The sequence below is a fragment of the Falco biarmicus genome, chromosome 7 (assembly GCF_023638135.1).
Source record: "Falco biarmicus isolate bFalBia1 chromosome 7, bFalBia1.pri, whole genome shotgun sequence".
NCBI lineage: Eukaryota > Metazoa > Chordata > Aves > Falconiformes > Falconidae > Falco > Falco biarmicus.
The window spans coordinates 57,302,256-57,324,671 of NC_079294.1; the positions used below are offsets into that span (position 1 = coordinate 57,302,256).

Genomic DNA, 22,416 nt, shown 5'->3' on the forward strand with positions numbered 1-22,416 from the left:
TCTGTTTTTACCTGTAGCTGTGGCTGTCACATAGTGCTTGATAAATGGATGCAGAAAGTGAAGCTGCTAAAGAATGAAGTGTGTACACCTAAAATAGAAAGAGCCAATAAGCCATATATAAGTTATATCTAAAAGGTGAGTAAACTGCAACTCTTTCTAAACAGCGCTGGCAATGTGCTGTTCAGGAATGTAGTTTTAATCCAAGTTCAGCAAATAGTAACTGAATGTTACTTGAAGTTTACATACAGTACTTGGAAAATCACAACTGCTTGTTCAAGATCATTTGATTGCAGCCAAATCCTTCTAATATTAGGTCAAAATAATTAACTTTAATACAGAACTGCTGAAATGGATGCGTATACTGAAGGAATAATTAATATTTTATTATATTTTATATTAATTTTAATATATTGTATGTTACACTGAAGGAATGATTAATATAATAATGAAAAGCTCCTGGAAGCTGTATTATATAACATTGCAGTTCAGCGTAGTAGTAGTTGCTCAGTATGCATAAAATACAGAAGTTTCTGTAAACGTTGTATCATGTGTTATCTGTAATCTCTTTGCTACCTCAGTTACTTATAGATTTCCAAAAGTCTCCAGCAGTAACAAGAATAATACTATTATTGCCTCACAATGCAATGGGAACACTCCAGTTCTTAAACAGAAGGAATACAAGGATTTCTTGGAATGTCTGATGAAATCCACAGTGTAGAAAAAATGGTACTGACAAACTGTTAAACATGTAAACATTTTTTGTCCCACCCTGTGTTCATTTTCATCATTTCCTACCATCTTCCATTTAATCAAATGCTAGGCCTTAGATTAAAACGATGAATTATCTAAGTAGTTGCTTTTGAGTTAGCAGGTGTCAGCTCTTCTGAATTCTCTTTTAAAAGAAAATGCATGTGAAGTATGAGTCCTTAAAGAAAGACGCTTGCTGTAGCATAATGCAGGATGGAAAAGGAGAGAAAATGAGATGTAAATTAGCTTTTAGAAACTTAACTGCCTTGCAGTGAGAAAACCCATTTAGTTTCTTAATTTTTCCCTACTTTTATTTAGTCAATAGAAATTTAAATTAATATTTTGAATACGAATACTGACTTAAATGTACAAAATAACAGTTTAGCTTCTTATTAATTAACTGGGTCATAGTCTCAGTCTCCTTGGCTTTCTTCCCCCTCTATTTGCTGAATCTGAATAAAGTTTATTCACCCTCAAGTATGGAATCAGGTAAAGTGAGTCACCACAGTTCCTTAAAAACCAGTACACTTGAGGAAATTCGCACTAGAGTGAGGTTTATAATATCTATATTAAAGGAAGGTTATAATGTCACTTACAGTGTCCCATCTCTGCTTTCATTAATCTCCCTACAGGATTTGACCAGAATGATAATGTAATAATTACCTGACTTATATGATCGTGTTGTTTTAAGAGGCAAGGGTTATTTACATTTGAAATAGTTTCCTGAGAATGACCAGAATTTGGATGAAAGGGAACTATAACTGGATTAAAAAGAAAGCAAGCAGTTATCTAGAATTTTCAGTCTTGTGAAAGGTTAAGTGTTGAAAAGTTAACTCAAATACGTTTCGTTTTTCACATGCTCACTCCCCATGTTATAAAAAAGTCATTTTATATTTCCTGAAAGCTTTTCATTACCTTGACATCTTCAACATTAGGATGGGGCGGTGATTTCATCTGCACAATAGTGTAAAGAATATCATGGATGTGGTTGTTCAAATACAGCACAGGATTGGCTATCACCGTTTTTGTGGATGCTATGCTTGCAGAAAGCAATGGTAGTGTTGTGGGTAATGGTAGTGGAGACTGAAGTTGTTTTACAGTAGTTTCCTGTTTAAAAGAAAAGATTGTTTTTAAAATTATTGCTTTGAGAAAAAAAAAAAGTTTAAAACCTGATGATTTTAAATCTTCAATTTTTTTCCAAGGTTATTTGTCATTTTTCACTCCTGTCTACTCAGTAGAGACAAGATTTTACTGTGACTGATCTCTAAAGTTAAGTTCTTATTTACTATAATAACATGGATCAGACTGGATAGCCAAGTTTTCTAGAACATTTTTTGATTTAGTGCAGGAAGATATCTTTATGTAGTTCATTACAAAGTGTTGGGATTGCCTATTAAGAAACACTAACTAGAAATGCACTTGCTGTAGCATAAATTGACATAGTACTCCCTGGTCTGAGTTAAATAATAAAAGTAAATTTGCACTATTCGGAGTTTCTCAAGTGGAAACAGAAATTTTTTTTTATTCTTAAAAGTGTGTGCTTAGCCTAGTACCACCAAACCAGTGTCTACTGCTCCTGTTTGAAATGCGAGAAATCTAGGACTAGAGCAAGTTAAATGGCTTGCCCAGTATCAGATTACCTGCTGTAGTTCAGATTAGTCATTAACATACAAAAAGAGTAGTTTTCAGCAAATGAAACAAATGTAGAAAATGCCACCATATAGTATAAGGGAGCACTACCCTGTCTGACTTGGTATTATTTGTTGAGCCTTGCAGCTAAGATCCCATTCCTTGTAGCTCCCTTGCGTGATTTGCAGAGGTGTAGGGAATGAGATTTTTGTCATATTTCAGCAACTGTGAGATTAATTTATTATATGGGTACCCAAATATTGCGATCAAAATTATAATTTCATTGGAATACACGTATAATGCTGCAGGTACAAAATAAACAGCAACATTCCTATTCCATTATTATAGGTCGCCTAATCCTCAATGTCACATCAGATTCTTAAGAACCAAATAATCAGGATGTGGAAAAGCAGCACACTTAAATACCAAGTTCCTTCTCCAAGAACAATAAAACAATCTTGACCATTAGACTTGCAGAACACAAGCAGCATCTGTCTAGGCACAAACTTAAGCATTTGACAAATCTGACAGTCCAGAACTGTTCACACCTGTGAACAGAAATTAGCTGAATTTTTTACCTGCTGTGACTCTTGCAGCAAGAACTTCAGCTCCATTCTTACTGATGCTAAACCACCACCTTGTGCCCCATGAAGACTACAGTAACTTAGAAAAACCCTTAGAAGAGCTTGGTTCTTCTGCAGCCACCATTTTCGTCTTTCAGCATGTTCTCGTTTTGCTTGTAACCTACGTCTTTCTATCTGGTGCCGTTCATATGAACCAATGTCTGGCTTATCCATAATTTCATCATGATCGAGTAGATCCCCATTTACTTTGGTGTATGTTTTACAATAGTCTTTGCCCCCTGCGTCGTGGTTGCATATTTCATGCATAGCAGCAATCTCTTTTTCAAGCCAGTTGTACAGCTGAAATCTGAGCTTTCCTCCATCTACTTCATAACCTGTAGCCAAAGTCCTCAGTTCAGTCATAAGGATCTTCAAACAGGCTCTGAACTTCAGTTGTTCAGCAATAACATCAACCTCAGTGTCTCCTGCATCAGAAACGTCCCCAAGTGGTGTTTGTGGGATGTTGGTGTCCGAGGTTCTCTCATCATCTTCTCCATTCTTAGAATCAGATTTTGAGTTTTTCATCATTATACCAACATCCTTGTCCTCTTCGTCTGACCCACTTTTGTCTTCACCCCAATCAAGAGTAAGAGGCTCATCGTCAAATTTTACCGCTGGTTGACTCCAGTCGAATTGTGCTGAAGATTCAACAGTGTTCTCAAAAGCAAAGGAAGTTGAAGTTGGCTTTGACCAGTCTATATCGCCACTTCCAGCACCATCCCTTAGGGCTTTGGAATCTGAAACGCCAGCCTGTATTGGAGGACTAGATGAATCTTTCTCTGCAGCCACAGTAGACTTTTTTCTTATTTTTGGAATTTTGGAAAGGACTTCAAGAGCGAGTACAGGGCAGCCCACTTTAAAATGAGCATTTGCAGTAGTGAAGAATAATTTTCTTTCTATAAGATTAATTTTGTCAACAAAGCTTTTCTCAGTTTTTAGACCTAAGGTGGCCAAAGTCCCTTCTGGTGAGCTGAAGTATCTTCGGATGAGCAAAGGGTGAGTCCGAAGATAATTGTAAAAACTGAATACCACAGGATTGCATGACTTGACGATAACTAAGGAATTAAACAGATAACATCTATTGAAAATGGCTTTCAAATGCTATTATTCTGTTTTGCAGTATTTCCTGCGGTACAGAGTTTTGTCAGAACACAAAAACAGAGACAGTTTTGTGTCTAGTTGCCAAAACAAAATGAAAGACTTATTTATTCCCCACCAAAAAACCCCTAAAGGTATGAGCTGGATGAGTAGAAAGATGCTAAGTTGTCTCATTTGCCTCACTATTTAATCCACTCAGCTAGACCTAAAATAAAGCTGGCATGATCATCCGGGTAGAGATTTCCCCAAGGGAGAGAATATGCCACAGAAACCTATACAGCCACCTGTCACTTAACATTAATCTCAGAAGAGACAGGATAGGAAATCCCGCTAGAACACTGCTAATTCCTAGAAGCAAGAACAAGAATTTAAGTCCGTTGGAATAAAGACTGGTCAGCATACAGTGGCAGAGAGGTATTGTAGGGAAGTACCAAACAAAGGTGGCCCTCCTGAGCTTGTCTGACATCAGAACTAAGTTTGGTACTTAGTTTGGGGGTTGGACATGAGTCCTCGGAAGAAACTGAAAAAGATTTTTTCCCTTATTTTATTAAGAAGCAGAAATTGAGTGGGCCAGTAGATAAGCCAATTAATGATTTCAGCATAATAGCATCTCAGTAGAAAGGACTGCATACATACAAAGAAAGTATTTCTCCTTCTCTACTTTATCTTAAAAAGTTTGTCCCATCAGACTAGTGGTTTCCTCTTACCTGGGTTTTCATCATCATCTTTAGGTGTTTGTTCCAGTAACGTGTCCAGTGCTCTAGTGTAATCTTTCATTATCCAGTATGCAATGCTTCTCAGAAATGGATCGGAATGCAATTTAGTACAGCTGAATCCAGCTCCATCCTTACGGCAGCCCAAAATCTTTTCATAAAGAATGGAGGTATATGTGACAGAGGTTTCAAACTCTGATTCATATAAACGAGCAATAACCATAGCCAACTGGATGTCTTCCATTTTCTCAAGGCACACCTACAGTAAGAAGTGGGGAAAAAGTTGCTTTATGAGGGAAAGGTAGTTCTTGAAAATAACAGTGAAGTTAATAGCAACATGTGTTTACAGAACAGATGATTTTTTTCCTCAGTGTATCTGTTCTTTAAACTATATATTCATCTTTGGGTCAAAAACATGGTAAGTGAGATACACCCAAGTCACATACTTTCTTCCGTGTTTGGAAAGAGGTGTACTTTCTTCTATTTCAGGAATTATGGTATGCATAGCAGTACATCAACATGTAAAAAATTAATACAGCAGAAGTAAAGGTCATTATTTTTATTCTACCTAGTAGAATGAACATAACTTCCAGCTTTAATGCTAATATATCACTGGTAAGATCTTCTTCACACTATCTCATCTACCAGAATTTTATCTCTCAGGATAATTCTTTACCTTCTCAGGTAAAGACAAACATACTGTATATAAATAGGGAGGATAAAGGTTCTCTAATTCTCATTCTCTCCTGAGAGGTACTGCTTAGGTTATGATCCGGCTAACAGCTCTCACCTCCCTTGTGGCAGGCAACATCACAGCTCCACCAAAAAGGGATGCTCGAGCTGCTTCGGAAGAGAACTCTGCCTCCTTTTTTCACTCAATGTTGTAACAATAGGTCATGCAGAATAGCCAGAGGCTGAACAGAGCGCTACAACTTAACTGCGCTGATCACACAAAGTTTTGCTGGAAGGGTCATGACTGGTATTCCTAAGAGTGCTTCCACTGAGGACTGATGTACCTGAACAATTATTCTGACTTTCAGATCAGCTTCCAAGCTGCTTTTCACAGTAGTGTGGGGGTAAATGGTATGCCTGCAGGGCACAAGGGGGTCATGTGTGGACATACTGTACAATTTTTGCTGCCGCAATTTGTGAAAACATCAGCAGAGAAAGGCTTGTAAGGATGCAGTTACATAGGTCAAATTAGAAACTGAAACTTAGTTTCTCAAAAGTGGATACCTCTATTGCATCTTTCAGTGAACCTGCTAGCAAGAAAAATGCAGCTGATTGTTCAAAGCGTTGTTTTCCCAACAAAGCAAAAGCATTTTTTAAGGCAGCTTTGCGCCATCTATCTTCACTGAAGTTGTGGCTGAAAAAGGCAGTCATCTTTTCATCATGCTGGGACCTGTGTAAAGAAATGCAATGCATACAACTACTTATTACAGAACCTTATCATACAATCCCTTGAACATCACTTTAAATTAAACCTTAATCTTGAACAAGTTCTGCTTTGCATTCCTGGTTCAATTAAGATTTAATCAACCTTATGGTTAGCAGAACTCACCTAAACAGACCCCACACCACTGCTTTTTTCTTCATAGCAAGGTAAAAAAGTGCAGCATCTAAGGCATCATTGTTCCTCTGGAATGAAGCTTTTGCAACCTGTAGTAAGCAAAACCTACAATTATTAACTAAAAGCAGCTATGTTTTCAGTAAACAACATCCTCTGTCAGGGAGGATTGTCGAGGTGATTGTATTATTTCTACAAAACAACAGTTACTTCTGTCAGAATGTTTTATTCATATGTAATAGCTCTTGTTATATTGTAAATGTTCTTAAGAGTCAGAAAAACAGCACAACTGCAGATACTAACCCCTCTCAACCACAGTGGGACATTACAAATAAAAATGTTTTCTTTAAAAGCGTTATAGCAACTGATACTATTAGGTGAAATTCCTCTTGCAACCCATTATTTACATATACTTAAGCTAATTTAAGTTTTTCTTTAATGAAGACCGTTTGTTTTTTGTATAGGACTCAAATGTAATTGCATTTGATTTGGAGTACTAGGATAATTAAGTTCTGGTGCTCCTGGATTCTCTGAGTATCCTGTAACTTTTTAAAATGTATTCTTACAACAGATGACTTGGAATTCAGTAAACTATTAAGTACTTCTGTTCCAAAGACATTTCAAAGATTGCATTATTTGTTGTAATTCAAAGCAAAAGCTAGTAATTATTCAAATCCATCAAACTTCAAGTTACAAGGAAGCTGAAATTCTTAAAGCAAGGATTTAAATCTCATTGGTAGCTATGGGAAACAGTGTTAGATATTACCTCAAAAATATATTGTATTTTATCCCTTATTAGATCTCCCATAAGAAAACTCTGCATGCTAATGAGATTTGGTATAATTTTTGTTTTACATAATATAGGTGCATATTTCTATAAAACAGTAATTTTGCGACTCTTCAGAAGAGTAAAAGCTGCACTTATGTGCAGTTCAGTTCTTTTATGTTCTATAGTACTCCATTAAAAAAATATAAAATTTGCAAAACCACCCTTTGTGTAGTTTTTATTGACTAATATTTTTAGATATATTTATTTATTAAATAAAACCCACTACTGAATTGAAAGCATAATTCCCGTTTTAATCTACAAATACAGATTGTCTCACATACCTGAAAACAAGTTTCTTCTTAAAAACAGGGTACTTGGTATGATCTTTAACATACCATAAAGGGGGCAGAGAAGTTAGGTATTTCAGAAATGGCTTTTCCCTAGTTCAACTGTAATATATCTTACTGTTAAATATAAAAATATTGTAAGCCAGGACTGCCAACATCAATTGGCATGGAAAAAAACCTAGTTACACAGTCCCCTGGTGGGGCTGGAGTACAAAGGAATCTGCTATATACAAGGCACCATGCGTATCTGTTGAGGCATACCTAACAGCATGTAACTGTAATTTGTAAGCAGTAAGAAGTACCTTCTCAATGCATCTTCGGAGTGTGTTGATATTCCTGACCCACCACCCAATACCCATAGCTCTCAGTTCAGACCACTGTGGGTCTCCCTTCTGGATAGCAGGAATCATATTGATCAGCTCCTCCTCAGCCTCAGAATGAAAAGCCCATGCAAAATGGCAAGTAGATAAGCCTAAAAAATAACATAGGATAATAAAATTCACACGATTAATACTTGTTAATAAGAAAATGGAATATGTGAGAGGTGCAAAGTGGGATCTTCCCACCCAAGAGTTAGGGAGATCTGCGAGAGGCTGTTTCCCTCAACAGGAAGCAGAGCTGCTAAAGGAACAGCTGAAATAACTTTTTGCTTGCTAGGAATGTCCTCTCCTCAGTTTCTCCCATCGTTTTCCACTACCCCATTCATATATGTACTGGAGTTATGTGGTGAAAGACTGAAGGAAAAATACTGTTATCACAGCAGCAGACCCATTCTGGGCCAGAAACCTTTCTGTCTGTGGTTTAGGTGGTATCTGTTTTTCTTTCCTGTATTTCACAACAACATCTACTCAGATTAAGCAAGGGAAAAAAACCTGTTGTGATGAAAATAATAACATAATCTTTAAGGTAAGATAAAGCCATGGTCATGTAAAGCAGTATGTTCACTCCTCTGGCAGAAACAAAGAAATATATGCACAATCTTTATGTTACCTGGCTGAAGACTTATCCATGCCTCAAACTGAATGGGCAGAATCTACCTTCTGTGCTAAAGCTATACTTTTTCTGCTATACTTTTGTTTAGCCTATACTAAACCTTTACAAGATAAGGGCCTTTATGGAACAGATATAATCTAAAATTAACATGCAGATATTAGAAATATCATAGTATTATAAATCAAACATAACCAGATCCCATCAGCTCAAGTGGGTTGACCAAATGAAAGCAATGCTTTGCTCTAAGAATTACCTTGGTGAAGCAGTTGAACTCGGTATAGAGGTGGGAGTGATGTTAGAAGGCAGGTGTGCAAGCGCATGGCCAACAAATACCGTAAGCCACATTCATCTAAGGTATCTCTTCCTGTGAAATATAAAATACTGACCTTTGAACATGCAGATGACTACAAAAAGCATATATACAACTTGCCACGTGCAGTGTGAGGAACGTATGTTTTTTAACATGCTGAGAACCTGAACTACCAGTTATTATGTATGAAATATAAGTAGAGATTTATACTTAAGCGTTTTTCTTTCTTACTTTATCTAATCTGAATGACTGGTGCTAGCTTTCAGCTTTGGTATCCCAGAATACCCAAGGACTAAGTTTACATTTGCTGAGAAGAACAAGAATGTTAATTCAATAATATATCTGTTACTAACCTGAGTAATTCTTATCTCTGTTCTCATCTAGTTCAGTGCTTGTCGTGGCCACGGTGTCTGCCAAAGCAACAAGGAACATCTGCTCCAGTCGAGTGAGGCCTGGCAGACTTGAGTGCATCAGGTGGCTTGAAAGGACACTAGCATGTTCTCTGCCAAAGTAAGTCGGACCATACTGTGACAGGTTAATAACTTTCGATTTACTCTCCCTCTTTTCAGGCTCAAAATCAATGAAGTCTTCAGTTGTAACAGGCTGAATCTGGAACAGATCCGAGTACTGATCCTCTGTTTTCCTCTTAGCCTGATCTTCAGAGCCCTGAGGTATTTTAGAAGTTTCTTCAGAAACGTAAGTGGCATCTTGATCTGCAGCAAGCAGCGCATACAGTGGCAGTGGGGGAATTGAGTCTATCTCTGTGTAGTCTCGAGTACCATCTTTTCCAGCTGTGATGGTATCCTTTGCAGTACTACCGCTTACACTAATGGTACGAGAAAGGTGGCGTTTAGGACCAGTTCCTTCTCCAGCTTCTGTGTCTTTAACTATTGCAACTTCTCCTGCAATACATTTAACTAAATGTGATAGAATGGCTTTGGCTCGACGAACTTTACCCAGATCCATAAGTTCTAATAACTGGGTTGGATGATACTGGGGTAGAGTAGGTGAAAGAACATGAGCAGCTTCAAAAAGGCCACCGTCCTGGATTACAGTTGGAGTGCCAAAAACATCATCCACAATACCCGCCCCATCAATGACACTGGTCTTCTTTGCTATCAAGCTTGTTTTGAGTGGGTCTTGTGTTGTTGAGTCTTCAGTAGTAAAAACATCGCTTTCTCCGTCACCAAACTTGACAGCATGTTTCCATTGGGCATAAACATGCATTTCACAGTCCATTCCCACCACCAGTATGCCATCTCTCACCCAGGACAGAGAAACAGGCAGTGAAGGAGTACCATCTACAGATGATACCAAGTCAATTGATCTAAGCAACACCCACTTTGACTTTATACCTTGTTTTATGCTTCCACCTAGTGGTAAAGTAATGACAGCTACTCCCTCTTTGCTGCTAGTTTGATCCGTTACAATTCCCGAAAGTCTTCCATACATGAAGATGTTGGCACCAACTCCAACTGTCAATATATGTGAACCGTCTTCTTTTGACACCCAGTCCAAGTGCACCAGATGCTTGATACTGGGCACCAGGTATTTGTCTTTATTCAAAAAAGCATCTGATTTACTGTAAACAAATAAATTACTATCTACACTGACCCGCGAATCAAGTACGCTTCCAACCTTAACTAAATCATCCAGATGAATCGTCTGTTCCAAAACCCATTCTGATCCTCCTGTAGACTCACATTCCAGTATACAAACATGCATGGAAAATTCTTTGGAAACAAAACCATTGTGCTGTATGGGTTGTTTGTACGCTACTGCAAGACGTCCTGTGTAAGAACAGCTAACGGCAACTGGCCTTCCTACTATGCTCACTGTACTGCTGTTGTCTTCTCCTTCATCATTCATTAAGGGCCATTTTCTCCAATGGTATGTTTCCCTTTCTTCATTTTTGCTGTTTAGATCTGTCTCTACAGTACATCTCCAGAACCGCACTCTGCTGTCTGAACATGATGTCACTATCAAATAAGGTGCAAGGCAGACTGGGTATATCGATGAAGAACTCAGGTGACCTGAAGTTAGAAAAAACATTTCCTTTTAGTAATATAAAGTAGAATGCCTATATGAATAAGGCAGACATAACACCGTCTAACTACTGATAGAGAACTTTACCCAACTCCAAATTAGAAAAATAAATCCAGGTTGTAAAGGCAAATGTATTAAGGCTGGTAACAGTCTTGCGGCTTGAACATTACTATTCATCTGCATTTCTGGTCACTATTCAAAGAAAATAAGCCGAAACTGAACTAATTCCAAGAAGGGGTGTTCGAAAGTCTTAATCAGATGAGATTAAAGAAGTTAAGATTAGGTTCATCTAGCCTACCAAAATGAAACCTAAGGCGGAGTGGGGAAGACAGGAGAGACATAGAAAAACAGAGAAACAGGAAGTGTAAGTACATCAGGTAAAAAAACCCCAAACAAACACCCAGCACGTTAATGCTGGCAGAAGAACAAGTGAGTATAAATTGTTCGTTAATAAATTCAGACTAGAAGTTAGGTTTCCAACTATTGGGGCTTTTAGAGCTTTCCTGTGGGGACTTGATACATGTATGAAAGGGTAACATGACATGGACACAATGATTTGAAAGAGTCTTTTTAGTCCTGCATTGCCTCTATCACTAAATTAGAATGTGACAGGCTGAGGAAATACAATCCTATAAACTAGGAGGTAAATTAGTGGACCAACGGGATAGAAAAAAAGTTACATTTACCTGCTGAAGGAGTTGCTCTTATTACTTCTACACCAACAGGAAGATCCAGAGGTTGGCTATACACAAGTCTGGAACTCAGAATGAGTTTACTAGCAGTCTGAAGATTAGCAATTGATGAAGATCGTGGAATGGGACTTATACCAGGTGATATATCTGGAGAGGAATCCACAGTCTTTTGCTCAGGTACACTAAGCTTATTCTCTGATGATGTAACTTCTGTTGGTTTTGCTATATATATATAAAAAAAATGCCAACAGTGTTAAAAAAATTGTTTCAAAGGACAAGGCATGAATATACTACAATCAGATTTATTATTTTAGCAGTGCATAAATTACACTGAAAATAATTATATGATGTGTGCAAAATGTGTTAGTTTCATTGCATGCTGTGACTATTTGTTTTAAGATACCCGTAACATTCTGAAATACTGACAGTTTAAATAAAGGTTCCAGTGTGTAAGTACACGCTCATCCTATCAAGAAATTTTTATATCGCTATTGGTATAGAATGCAACCAATGTCTGTAAGGAATCGTACTTCTATTGCATTGACAAATTGTTCTGAAGATTCCTGACTCTGAGGCTTCTGCTTGACAAATGTGGCACAATTTGTTTTAAAATCAACCACTAAGCCCTTATTTCAAATAATATGAAAGAAGTGTCTGTCTCTAAGAAAATTAGAGTCACTCACTCACCTAAACAGGCTTGCACAGATTTGAGGTGAAGATGCCACATCTGAAGAACAGAGCAGCCATTACTATCTTTTTCAATTACTACTAGGTAGAACTTTTCTGAGAAAGGTGGTGGACGATACCCTGTAATTTAAACATATTATCACTATCATGAAGTTTACATTCAACAAAGAACTTTCAATAACAGAAGACATTAAAAACTGATACTTTTTCCCCATTTGAAAAAAAATTGCGTGATTATAAAACAAAATACTCAAACAGTGTCATTGACAGTATTTTTTAATTGACGTTTTGTTTATGGCTATGGAAGAATTACAGAAACAAAGAGACAGACTGACTTACAGACAACCTGAGTATTAGTGGCAAGTCTAATTTATTACATATATTTGCCTTCCCAGTCAGTTTGAACTGTTTTGCTAAATTACTCTTTTCTACCTGCCCTTTTTCTTCCTTTTTCGTTTAAAATTTTAATTCTACTACCAAATTCCCTAGTTACTTTCCCTTGTATTAAGTTGGGAGTCAGGTGTATTCACCTTATCACCTGGGATTACATACTGATGCAGAAAATACACTTTTGTTCTATTTTTTAATAGTTTTTTATATGTAACAGAGCATTTTGAAAAATGGACTTTGTCATGTAAATTCAAATGTTTCACTCTATGCAAAATAGAATGCCTTTGTTTACGGTTACCAGGTAAACAACAATTCATATGACCAACGTGAAACAGCCATTTTACTAAATTCTGCAGATTCTCATTAAAAAGGGACGTAGCATATGCTGGCTAGATTTCACTAGTCCTTAAGAACATTTTCAGTACTTACTTCATACATATTAGTTATTTTTATGGTATACCTTGTGATGGCTGGAAAAATATCTCAGTTTCCTTCCCTTCCACATCTTCCTTATGTGGTTTGTATCCCAAAATGAAGTCTTCTTGAAAGACATGAAGCAATTGTGTGTTTGAACCACACTGAAACATTAAGCAATAGTTACACTTCCAGAAGAGTATAGCAACATTTTGTAATAATGCAATTATTTCCTTTGTGCAATCTAGCTACCGAAGAGGATCACTTTCTTTTATAGTGTTGAAAATTATTTTAATGCATCTGGAAAACTAACCATTTTCCTCTTATATTAAGAAAAGCATATTCTAGAACCTGAATGTTTGTATATTCAAATAATTTCCCTGAGATCTATCATGCTAGACAAATTCTGTAATGACATATTTTGCCACAGTTATTGACAAATGCATTAGTATATGGTTTTTATTTCTTTAGGCATTGAATAAATGACAGTGGCAAAACCTCTTAAGACTTTATCCCTCTTCAGTGGGAAGACATGTCTGCAGTGATTTGCTTGAGAAATCTAAAAAAGGGAATGAATTACAGATTTTCCTTCTCTTGGATATCTCAACAGCTGTCCTTCCTGACAGCAACAGATTTCTTTGCAGTACCTCCACCTCTTTATAAAGGAAGCTGCTGGCAGTGAAATCCTCTCCTGCAGCCACGGAAAAATATGTCCCCCAAAGACAGTGATGGTAAAGTTTCCATGTTGCAGAACACCCTTTTTCCAGAGAAACATGGAAAGAGAGTATTTCCTGTACTAATCTATAAAAGTTTTAGAAAAATAGTTTGTAAATCTGAACTCAAAATTGAAGATCCTATGTGATTAATACTTCAAAGACATGGAAATCTATTGAGAAATACTTCTTTATACATGTCAAAAACATCCAGATGGCTAATTAGGAAATGGCAAAACACACTGTTTTCACAGGCTGCTTCCTAACAGAAAATAGCAATGGAACATGTATGATCAAAATAACTGTAAGTAAGAACAAGGTATAAATAATACTACTTCCTCATTGTTTGAAATTTATAGCTAACAGATGGAAATTTTTCTTACAAGACAGACAAAAAAAAAATCTGGAGTCGTACATGGCTATGATTCCTATGCTTTAGAATAGTTAGGTCTAGTTTTTAGGTTTGGGGTTTTTTTAATATTGTTCACCTTTTTGTTTATTTGAGGGGGATTGTTTGGTTGGGGTTTTTCCCCCCGTTAAATTAGAATGGTTTGTAAACCAGTCTCTAGTTAAGTTTTGTTTTCATCAAGATTTATGTTTAGAAAATATTGTTACGCTGACAACTTTGGGGCTTTGGGCTCCTAGCAGCTAAAAGAAAGCTATCTTGACTAAAATGTTCCAGGTATCTCAACATCCAGAAAAATTCAAGGCATTCATCACCATAGAGAAATGTCATGTCTTTTACCTCTTCTAAACAGACTTCTAAACAGGTTAATTAACAGCCACAACTACTAAACACCTTTATGTGATACCCTTAAAGAGTTAACAATTTATTTACTTTATTTGTTATTGCATCAAGTTCAATAATGCATCCTGGTCGAGCAGTAGATTGTTGGCTCACAATGTTAAACACTTCCCCAATAAGTTTCTGAAACAGAGCAAAATGAGAAAGGTTAGTATATTTTTCTTTGAGACAGAAGGAAATTGCTGTCATTTACAATAAACTGATGCTTTAATTATCCTTGTGGCCATAAATCATAACAGATTTCTTCCTGTTGTCATTTTGGCACTTATGAATAATGCGTTTATCAAGACATTTGCACTGTTATGAGTCTGCAGCTATCCATGGGGTTAGCACACCAGTTTTTATGGAAACCAAATCTTGTTTATTTAAAGATTTATCCTTTCATAACATAACATAGTATCTGTGCCATGAAAAACTGAAATATATTGCTTCACTTTAAACAAAATTTTCAGGTTTTGTCACAACACAAGAAATAAATCAGTAAAGATTATATATAAACTGAAGGCTCTTAATTTATGCTGGAATGCGCACAATCATCGCTCCTAGAACAGTTTCCTCAGACTGATCTGAATACTGACAGGCTTTATCTTGTAGGATAGTTTATCAAATACCAGAAGAATGGAAAAAAAAATAGGAAGGATGTGCTTCTTTATACAATAACAGTGCCAGGTCTGGCTTTACTTTGCTTTAAATCATAGAAATGAAAGAAAAAAGGATGAAAAAACTGCTTATTACAGAAAAAGTAAGAACTAATATTACCCTTAGCAATAACCTACTGATTTCCTCATATCCCACCATCTCTACCCTTCCTCATACATAAATGTAACTTAGGTGGATACACCAAAGTCTTGCTCTTCTGTCCTCACCTTCCCACTTACTCTTGACTCCCCTCTTTTGAGAGGGCAATGAAAGAAATCCTGTTGGGGAAACCTGTCAGGACAATTTTGTTTCAGTCCAGCCACTGTTAGCAGCAGCAGCTGCATTTCTGTCTGATAACATTTCTAGACAGCTACAAAACATGTAATTACGCAAGGTATAATGTGTAGTAAGAATGTAGTAAGAATACATGAAATGGCACAAAAATTACACAGAACCAAGTGAAGACAAACCACTGGAGGGGAAAAAAAGTTAGCTGAATTAGTTTTATTTTAATACTTTCAAACCATTGCTACCTAAAACTTACAGATGATTCAGGGTCAGATAATTCATCTAGAAGTTTTCGGGCATCTACAACAGCTTGATAGAGTCTCAGGTTTTTGCCATCTGATGCCACAAAGCAAGCACTAGCAGAGTTGCAGTAAGTACCTAATAGAAAACACAAAATTTCATAGTTAAAAAAAAATGGCAGTCAAATGGCATCAAGTAGTTGAACTTTGAAATAACTCCCTTTCTGCTCATTTACGTAACTGAAACTCATCATGAAAGTTGATTAATAAAAGCAGAATTCATTTATGTTTACACACATGTAAAAATCAGTATGTAGTGCACGTAAGGGAATGCTGCCACTCCTTAATGTGGTTACGTTCTTTTCACTGTCACCTCTAAGGAGGTGCTTGGAACGGCTAACTAGCTTCCCCAGATTGCCAGCGATGATTTGGAGTAGGACTCTAAGGTATACTGTTCAGGAAGCTATATTAGCTGTAACTTTTTTCCTTGTTTACTGTCTCTAGGCTCTTTGGATAAAATTAACTTCTATGACTATTCCCTTTTACACTCCCCTTAAAAGTGCAGATGCAGAAGTGGAGGGAGAAATATATCTGCAGTAGTGAATAACATACTAAAAACTAACAGAGGGGCTTGTTTACTTCTCTACTGTGTGTAGAACAGGCTTGACACAAGGTTTTCTATTCTAATAAACATTTTCATCTTACATTATAAGAGGAAAACAACTAGTTATTTTTGTTTAGAAAGCTTTGTGAGATTCAGACAGCACAGAATGTTACTGTGTGAGCAGAGTAAACCTATTTATTCTATTTTAAACCAAAGATATGTTACGCATTTATTATTTAGGATTTTTGAGGTTGTATAACATCTTTGACACCCATTTAATCATTGCAAAGGTCAGGCTTGCCTTAGCATAATAAAATAACCTGGCACTATTAGTATAAAATTTAATGTTACATCCAGCGCAAAATGACATTTTTAGTGCTGTATACAAAGATGACAACTACTACAAAAGCATCTTTGTGATAACTCAAAAATAAATATCTGAGGGGCTCAATGGAGTAACATTTCTACAGACAATTATCCTAACTGCAAGAGAAAGCCCTAAAATTAAATACAAACCCCAAAGAATTGTCCTAGGGCATTACGCATCAGATGTTGTACTGCCTGACCTCTGAAAAAACATTGTCTGCGGTTCTGTGAAGATAATGTAGTCTTTCTTTAAAAATACTCCGTGTTCTAGCTGGACTTCTGTAAACCACTGATAACCTGAAGAATTTTGGTATTGTTTTAGGATCTTCTAAGCAGAGTTCTTAGCCAGCATGTTAAAAGATTTTGCTACTGTAAATTTTGGCTGAAAATCTTTCCCAATGATTCAGACGGTCAAGTGGTCCAAATACCAGTTTAGTTCAACTCGCTGCCTCCTGCAGCTGTATATGGCCAACAACCCAGATGCCCAAGTCATTGGAGCATCTGTATTATTAATACCACGTCAATGCATGGACCACTCAGTGAAGCTGCCTAAAGCACTGAGGAAAGGGATAGTCTTGTTCTGTGTGAAAGCAATGATTGCTTCCTCACACAAAGAAGTTACTGAATGTCTGCTGATCCACAGTAACTACAGACACACTCAGACCAGATGAAACATTTTGGAGTGGCTTAGCCTCAAATGAAATAAAAATGCTTAATTTGCATAATGCAAGGAAATTGCTGAAAAGTTAATATAAATATACTCCAAATACAATACAATAGTAATTTATTTTAACAAATTAATTCTATGACTCACAGTGTTAACTCTATATGGAAACATAGTAAGTATACTCACCAAGGCAATAGCTGGGAATAAGTGTTGGAAGCCAGGCTACGTTAGAGAAAGCGGAGGTATGAAGAGAGTTAATTCGAGCCAATTCAGATACTCCTCCAGTGTATGACAAAGGTCCAATAGGGTCTACACGCCATAGAATCAGTTCACTATAGATTGCATTTGGATCATGGAATGTACGAGTTGCTGCATTTTTAAGTTGCTGCCTAGAAGAACCTTTCACATGTTTAATAGGATCCATTATTCTGTTTATCCTGTCAGAGTCCCAGCAACTGTCTGATTCAGGAGTTAACAGAGCATTATGGTGAGAAGATGTTAGCAGCAATGGTAAAACAGAGTGGCAAGCTAGATCATTGAGATGAAAACGGTGACCACAGTACCTAAACTTATGTGATACAGTTAGCACAGTAGTAAAAGCTGATTTATCAGCAAAAGTAACTGCCCATTGATTTAGAGAGCCATCTATATGTTTGGAAATCATCATTACTATGGGAGAAATTATATTCACATTTGCACTGTCCTGGGCAGAGCTTGGTCCTTTACTTGCTAGAGTCTTATCTGGAAAGTCCATTGTCTTCTGATGTACACCATTACTGTTATCTTTTACAAAGACAGGGCAAGCATACATCATAATATTTTTGCTAAGAGAACTAGCATCTCCTGATGGAAATGCAACAGGAATCCTAGAAGAAAATGAAACCTAAAAAAAACAACAAACAAACAAAAAAAAAGAAAATTAGAATAGCAACAACTCAGTGTAAGTCTGAATAAATGTTAGCTGTTTCACAGGAAGACTTAAATTCTTACTGATGTTCAGATATAAAAGAAAGGACAGAATGATTGTTGATTAAGATCATAAATACTGAAACAATTTCAAATATACAATACCTGAACTTGTCGAAAGATGCCTGGAGTGTATTCATCCAAGTATTTCACATGCCACACCAAAAAGGTACCATCAACAGGATGGATAGTAAAAAGCATGTCTGGATTTCTGTTCCATTCAGTTAGGAGCAACTCAATTTTCCGATCTAACAAAACTGTTGGAAGAGGCATGCATGGGCCTGCTAGTAGAGATGTTTTAGGGCTTCCCTCTCTTTCTCCATCTTCATGTTCTGAAGAGCCTGTACCAGTCCCTGTCTCTGATTCTCTATCTATAGACAAGTCTGCAACAAAAAAGAAATGTGCTATTTTATCCATTGCAAAGATTTCTCTTTCAGTTTCTATTCAAAACACGGGATTTTTTAACTTGCTAGTAGTACTATCAGATAAGAACATTCATGCACATTGAGAGTAGAAACATCTTTCTTTGGTCTGTCTGTACATAAATGTGAGGCTCTGGCCTTTGACTATTGCTTTATGCAATACAAGTAGTAATAAATATAACTGTAAAAATACAGATACTTAAGAGTAATGCCCTGCCTAAGACTATTTTGGTCAATTATATAAACCCACACATTTTATATGAATGCTGGTTCCAAATTAATGTGGGGGTGTGTGTTGTATTTATAAGGTAATAATGAAATATATGGCATGTAATCATTGATGAAATAGTACGTATTGCACGTTCAGGAAGAATTATCACACACTTTACTGCATTGGTAATCTAGATTTTAAGAACCTAAGCATTATAAATGACACAATGTATCATCAGTTTACTATCACTAATTGGTCTTACTGGTTTCTTGTGGTTTAACCCCGGGACATTTCCATAGAAGATTTATTTTTACACATTCTTACTGGCCAAGTAACTCTCCCACAGCAGTGTAAAGTATTTCTGGTAGGATATATTTTCCAACATTAATTTCAAAATATGTCCCTCCATTGTGAACAGCTACAGTTGGGATCATCAGGTGATCTAAGGTTTAAGATTTAAGTCTTACCAGCACTGGAAGCATTAAAATGGAGCTATGTCTAACCCTTCTTAAAGCTTACCATAAATCGGTGTGTCATTACTGACAATCAGATTGTAAAGTAAATAGAGAGCAGGTCTTAGTCGTAATTTCATACCTCAGTGGAATACATCCAAAATGGAAGTGAAAGACAAAAGCTACCTGTCTTTTTCACCTTGTATATAAACTATTGTGTTCCAACAGAGAGTACATCATGGATTTTTTTCATGCCTACAATTACAGCAGCCAAAATTTCAGCTGTAAATGTTTACTTATTTTAGATTAGTGATAAAATGTTAGTACTTACAATACTTGTGCTAAATAATTGTGTTATTGCATTAATGTGCTTCAAAAATAATTCTTGTGCTACATTTCTCAGTATTACTAACCATGATCTAATTTCATATGTAAACCTCTCTCTCTTTCTTCCATTTCTTCTTCCTCTTCAACCTCAGCATCAAAATCTTGTTCTAGTTGTTGTTCAGAAATTTTTCTGAGACGCTGCATAAATACTTCAATAGAGGATGTAAAATTAAACTCTTTATTATTCAACCAGTGAACAACGAAGCCTCCATTTCCTTCATCTATATTAAAAGCTGTTCCAGCCAAGACTGATGGAATATCTGTGGACATTTTTAAACAAATAAAAAAGCTATATATTAAACTGCTCATCTTTACATATATACACACACAGAGATTTCTTAATTAAGACATTTAACTTATTTTAGAGAGAACAATTTTTGCCTGTAAGATTAGAAAAGTAAGATGCAGATCAAATTTCTACATGCACTTGTAATTAAAAAAAGTAAAGATAGTTTAACATCAATAAATTTACATGAAAATTGATTTTTATATGAATGGAAAATGATACTCAACAGTTCTAATTGCTCAGTTTCATATGTTGCAGTGCTGTCATTTCATACAGATCTTAGGTAAGGTACATGATTGCCCTTTAATCTTTTCCTGGTTTAAAACAGGCTGCATTACTCTATAAAAAGCAGCTGTTTCCTGCCAAAAAGTCTGGTATAACTTTTACCATTCAGTACATATTCTGTAGGATGCAAATACTATTCATCATAAACCATTGCTTCCCAAAATCCAAACACCACCAAGCAGACTTGAAATTTAGGTTTCTCTTGCTTTCTGATATGTAAAGATGAATTTAATTGGATTTTAAAAGTGCTGAAGTTATTCAGAATAAATTCAGCCTCATTTGTCTTACAAAACTATACGCCAAGTAACAGACTTGTGAAACAACAGTCGTCCTACAAATTCCCTGTATTTGCTTAAGCAAAGCAAAGATGTGAACCTCAGCCCCCCCCCCCCCCCCCTTTTTTTTTTCATTTTGTGCAAATATATTATAGGTTAATAAATTATTTTATTTCACCTGTATTAGGGTTGATGCTTGCTGCTATATGAAAGTGACCAAGTGCATTTGCGTGATGTGAAATGTGACGCTGAACTTCATGAGTACCCTGCTGATCTGGCAATACATCTGTGTGGGTAACAAGAACTGAAGATCTCCTTTGTCCTTTTCTCATATTTTTCAAATGGTGAATTGTCTAGTACAGTTATAAAAAAATAAATTAAATACTAGAAAACAGTAAGGTAAAAATTCATACTTACACAAAGCCTAAAGCTTTTTAACTTCCTTCTACTTAAGAAGTAAAGACTAATTTCAAAAGGATTATTTTAAACATGTTTCAACAGAGATTAGTAACACTTATGTACATCAGTTCTGGTCAAAGGCAAAGCTGTTCTAACAGTCTTTTGAAAGTTCCTTTAATATCCGCTCCAACAAGAAGACAGAAGTATGCACTATTCTGTGTAACATTCCTAAACAAGATTACAACAATCTACAAGCAGTAACTTTTGCAATATCATTTGATAATGAATTATTTTTGTGTAATGGAAAACTGCTGACAGCATGTGGAGAGCACAACTGATTCAACAGCTCAAAGCATACTTGGTTCCACTCTCCCTCTTTGTTGATGGTCATGATATGTAAGAAGTAAAAACTTGGTCTGATTGTAATAGTCTACAAATGAGTGGTGGGGTGGTTGGTTTTTTTTGGTTTTGCTTTCTTGGATTTTATATTGAGAAGTTCACAGTAAGGGAAAACCTAAAAGACTTTACATGACTGCCACTGAAATTTAGAGACCCATGATACCACCTTTTGGAAATGCAATTATCAAATCAGATAACTAACAATTACAAAACCCCAAAACTTTACTGCTTCCACTGTTTTCACAATTACAGAGTTCCAGACCCACTCAGAATGAAACCATCATTTACTATTCCTCGTTAAACACTGTCTCTTCCCATCACTATTAGTTAGCTATAGAAAAAGTATATTCAGTTTTAGGAATACAGAGCTTAGGTTCAGAATTGCAAGGTCTCTGACTTCTTCAATGTTTAGCAGTAGACTTTCAAAAACTGATGTGAAATAATTCAGACTATCCTGTTATGCTTATATAAACTAGATAATACACATTCTTAGATTTCTACCTGCTTGAAATATTTAAGAATCTTGAAATAAAGAAATGACAAAGTAAGTATTTACTTGTACCTCTAGTGCATGCTGTATTTTGTCCTTTTGCTTTCCAGATTGAGAGATGGTGCTGCTAATGCTGGAAGTGCTAGTTTCACAGATCTGCTCACCAAGAAGAGTATCTTCTGGTAACAGCGTCTCTGCCCATAGCCGGCAGATGCCATCAAGACATGATGTGAGTAACACATTACAGACCAGACCCCTAACAATAGACATATTATGGTTACTACCCAATATAAGTAAATTAGCTATATGGACGCAGCACAAATTAGGGGAGCGTACAACTATTTAGTAGTTATTGTTTCATCCAAATTTCTGCCTCTCCTCTAACTGAAGGTTTTATGTCAGTAGTGGTTTTTAGCATGCTGATAAACCCATAGATTATTGGCAAGAGTGCACATGAACAGGGAATGGTTATTATCTGATAAATGCAGCAGTTATTAT

The 22,416-nt window shown here is 36.3% G+C and overlaps 1 protein-coding gene across 11 annotated transcripts in view; it reads right to left on the reverse strand.

The window, feature by feature from the left end:
• The window catches only part of DMXL2 (Dmx like 2), a 55,160-nt gene that overhangs the window by 16,902 nt on the left and 15,842 nt on the right, over positions 1-22,416 (reverse strand). For all 11 annotated transcript variants that reach the window (XM_056345395.1, XM_056345389.1, XM_056345385.1 and 8 more), the window contains exons 8-26: positions 21,991-22,174; positions 20,809-20,983; positions 19,811-20,044; positions 18,418-18,695; positions 17,533-18,229; positions 15,727-15,848; positions 14,577-14,666; positions 13,072-13,189; positions 12,222-12,341; positions 11,529-11,756; positions 9,150-10,829; positions 8,740-8,850; positions 7,796-7,965; positions 6,372-6,469; positions 6,047-6,212; positions 4,805-5,069; positions 2,955-4,054; positions 1,663-1,854; positions 12-88 (exon numbers count right to left, since the gene is read on the reverse strand). In XM_056345395.1, the coding sequence (XP_056201370.1) occupies positions 12-88; positions 1,663-1,854; positions 2,955-4,054; positions 4,805-5,069; positions 6,047-6,212; positions 6,372-6,469; positions 7,796-7,965; positions 8,740-8,850; positions 9,150-10,829; positions 11,529-11,756; positions 12,222-12,341; positions 13,072-13,189; positions 14,577-14,666; positions 15,727-15,848; positions 17,533-18,229; positions 18,418-18,695; positions 19,811-20,044; positions 20,809-20,983; positions 21,991-22,174 (6,105 nt within the window). The remainder of the gene's footprint in view (positions 1-11; positions 89-1,662; positions 1,855-2,954; positions 4,055-4,804; positions 5,070-6,046; positions 6,213-6,371; positions 6,470-7,795; positions 7,966-8,739; positions 8,851-9,149; positions 10,830-11,528; positions 11,757-12,221; positions 12,342-13,071; positions 13,190-14,576; positions 14,667-15,726; positions 15,849-17,532; positions 18,230-18,417; positions 18,696-19,810; positions 20,045-20,808; positions 20,984-21,990; positions 22,175-22,416) is intronic.